The following is a 1982-nucleotide window of genomic DNA, read 5'->3' on the forward strand; positions in this document are numbered from 1 at the left end:
TCCAGGTCCTAATGGCTTCCCCCCAAACTTTTTTCAAGCCAACTGGGACATTGTGGGAGAAGACATCATCCGCATGGTTCAAAGCTTCTTCACAACTGGGCATATCCTCAAAGAAATGAACTCCAACTTCATATCCCTCATTCCCAAAACTGAAAAACCTATCATACCAGCTCAATTCAGACCAATATCCCTGTGTAACACTACTTACAAAATCATCTCAAAACTCATTGCCCAAGACTAAAACCTCTTTTACCAAAATTAATATCTCCTTTTCAATCTGCTTCCATCCATGGAAGGAAAATATCTGACAACATAGCCATAGCTCATGAAATTATTCACCACATGAATACTAGAAGAGGAAAAAAAGGAAACAATGGCACAATGGGAATTAAAATTGATATGGCAAAGGCATTTGATAGAGTCAATTGGGAGTTTCTTCTTCAGGTTTTATCTCAGATGGGAATCAGCTCTCATTGGTGCAACCTGATATTTCAATGCATTTCCACTACAAGTATGGCTGTGCTGGTCAATGGATCTCCAGGAAAATTATTCAAAACCTCTAGGGGGATAAGACCAGGGGACCCCTTATCCCCCTATCTATTCTTATTCTGTATGGAAGCCCTATCCAGGTATCTAAGCCATGCTGAAACTCATCAAAAAATTCATGGTATCCAGATTTGCAAGGATGCACCGTCTATGAATCACCTGCTCTTTGCTGATGAGTGCATGATATTCTGCAAAGCTAATCTTCGGGAATGCAATAATCTCATTCAGATTTTTAAGGAATTTGGTCAATCCTCTGGACAGTTGATAAACTTCTCAAAATATGGTATTTTCTTCAGCAAGAACACTGCCCCGGACATTGCTGATAACATCAGTAATACTTTGAAGGTTCAAAGGATTAATCCAACAGACAAGTATCTGGGTTCCCCTCTGTTCACCACAAAAAGTAAGATCCAAGCTTTCAGGCCTTGTATAGACAAGCTTAAATTCAAGTTTGCTAGATGGAAAACAACTCTCTCTACTGCTGGAAAAATGACAATGATTCAGTCTGTCACTTCCACAACTAGTATATATCAGATGAACTGCTTCAAAATTCCAAAAACCATATGCAATGAGATCAATGCCATTCAAAGAGACTTTTTCTGGAATAAAGAACAAGACAAATCCATAGGAGTCTATTACTTTGATTGGGATGCAGTAAACAAACCCAAAGAATTAGGAGGTCTGGAATTCAAAAACATGGAAATATTCAATATGGCTATGCTTACTAAAATTGCTTGGAGACTTGTCTCAGAGCCAGACTCCCTATGGAGCAGTACTATGAAGGCATCCCACTATCCCAACACTGAAATCATAAGATTAGATACCAAACCAAAGGCCACAGACTCTTGGATCTGGAAAGGAATTATGGAAGGCATAGCTCTTCTCCAACAATATTACATTTAGAACGTGGGAAATGGAGTGAACATACATATTTGTGAAGACAAATGGGTCACAAACCTCCCAGGGGGACTTCAAAAACCAAGCCTCTGCCCAGAGAACCTCATATCTGTTAATCAGCTCTTCAATACCCATGGGGATTGGGATATCAGCATTATAAACCAATGGTTCTCACCTGATTATTCAAACACCTCACTTCATGGATGAACAGGATGAAATCAGATGGCCCCTCACCAACAACAATAAGTTTTCAGTCAAATCACTTTATGATAAGAAGATCCAAGTTAAATATACCTCAGATAATCCAACTTTCCCTTGGATTCAAATCTGGGGTCTTGATACAAACCCTGTCATTCAGCTCTTCGTCTGGAAATGTGCTCATGGAATCCTACCAACTAATGCTAAGACAACTAGCATTTTGAGTTACATTGATCCTTTATGCACCTATTGCAAAAATGGTGCTGAAGATATAACTCATGTTCATCTCTCCTTCCCTGCTGCTTCTGATGTTTGGAGAAAACTGTTTGGCAAAAACCATA

At 39.3% G+C, this 1982-nt stretch overlaps 1 protein-coding gene across 1 annotated transcript; it reads left to right on the top strand.

The window, feature by feature from the left end:
* Positions 1–381: 381 nt before the first annotated feature.
* On the top strand, positions 382–1449 carry LOC113273032. The gene has a single exon (XM_026522806.1). It carries the CDS (start codon positions 382–384, stop codon positions 1447–1449), a length of 1068 nt encoding a protein of 355 aa, XP_026378591.1.
* The last annotated feature ends 533 nt before the right edge of the window (positions 1450–1982 follow it).

Source organism: Papaver somniferum, chromosome 1 (assembly GCF_003573695.1).
Source record: "Papaver somniferum cultivar HN1 chromosome 1, ASM357369v1, whole genome shotgun sequence".
Lineage (NCBI taxonomy): Eukaryota > Viridiplantae > Streptophyta > Magnoliopsida > Ranunculales > Papaveraceae > Papaver > Papaver somniferum.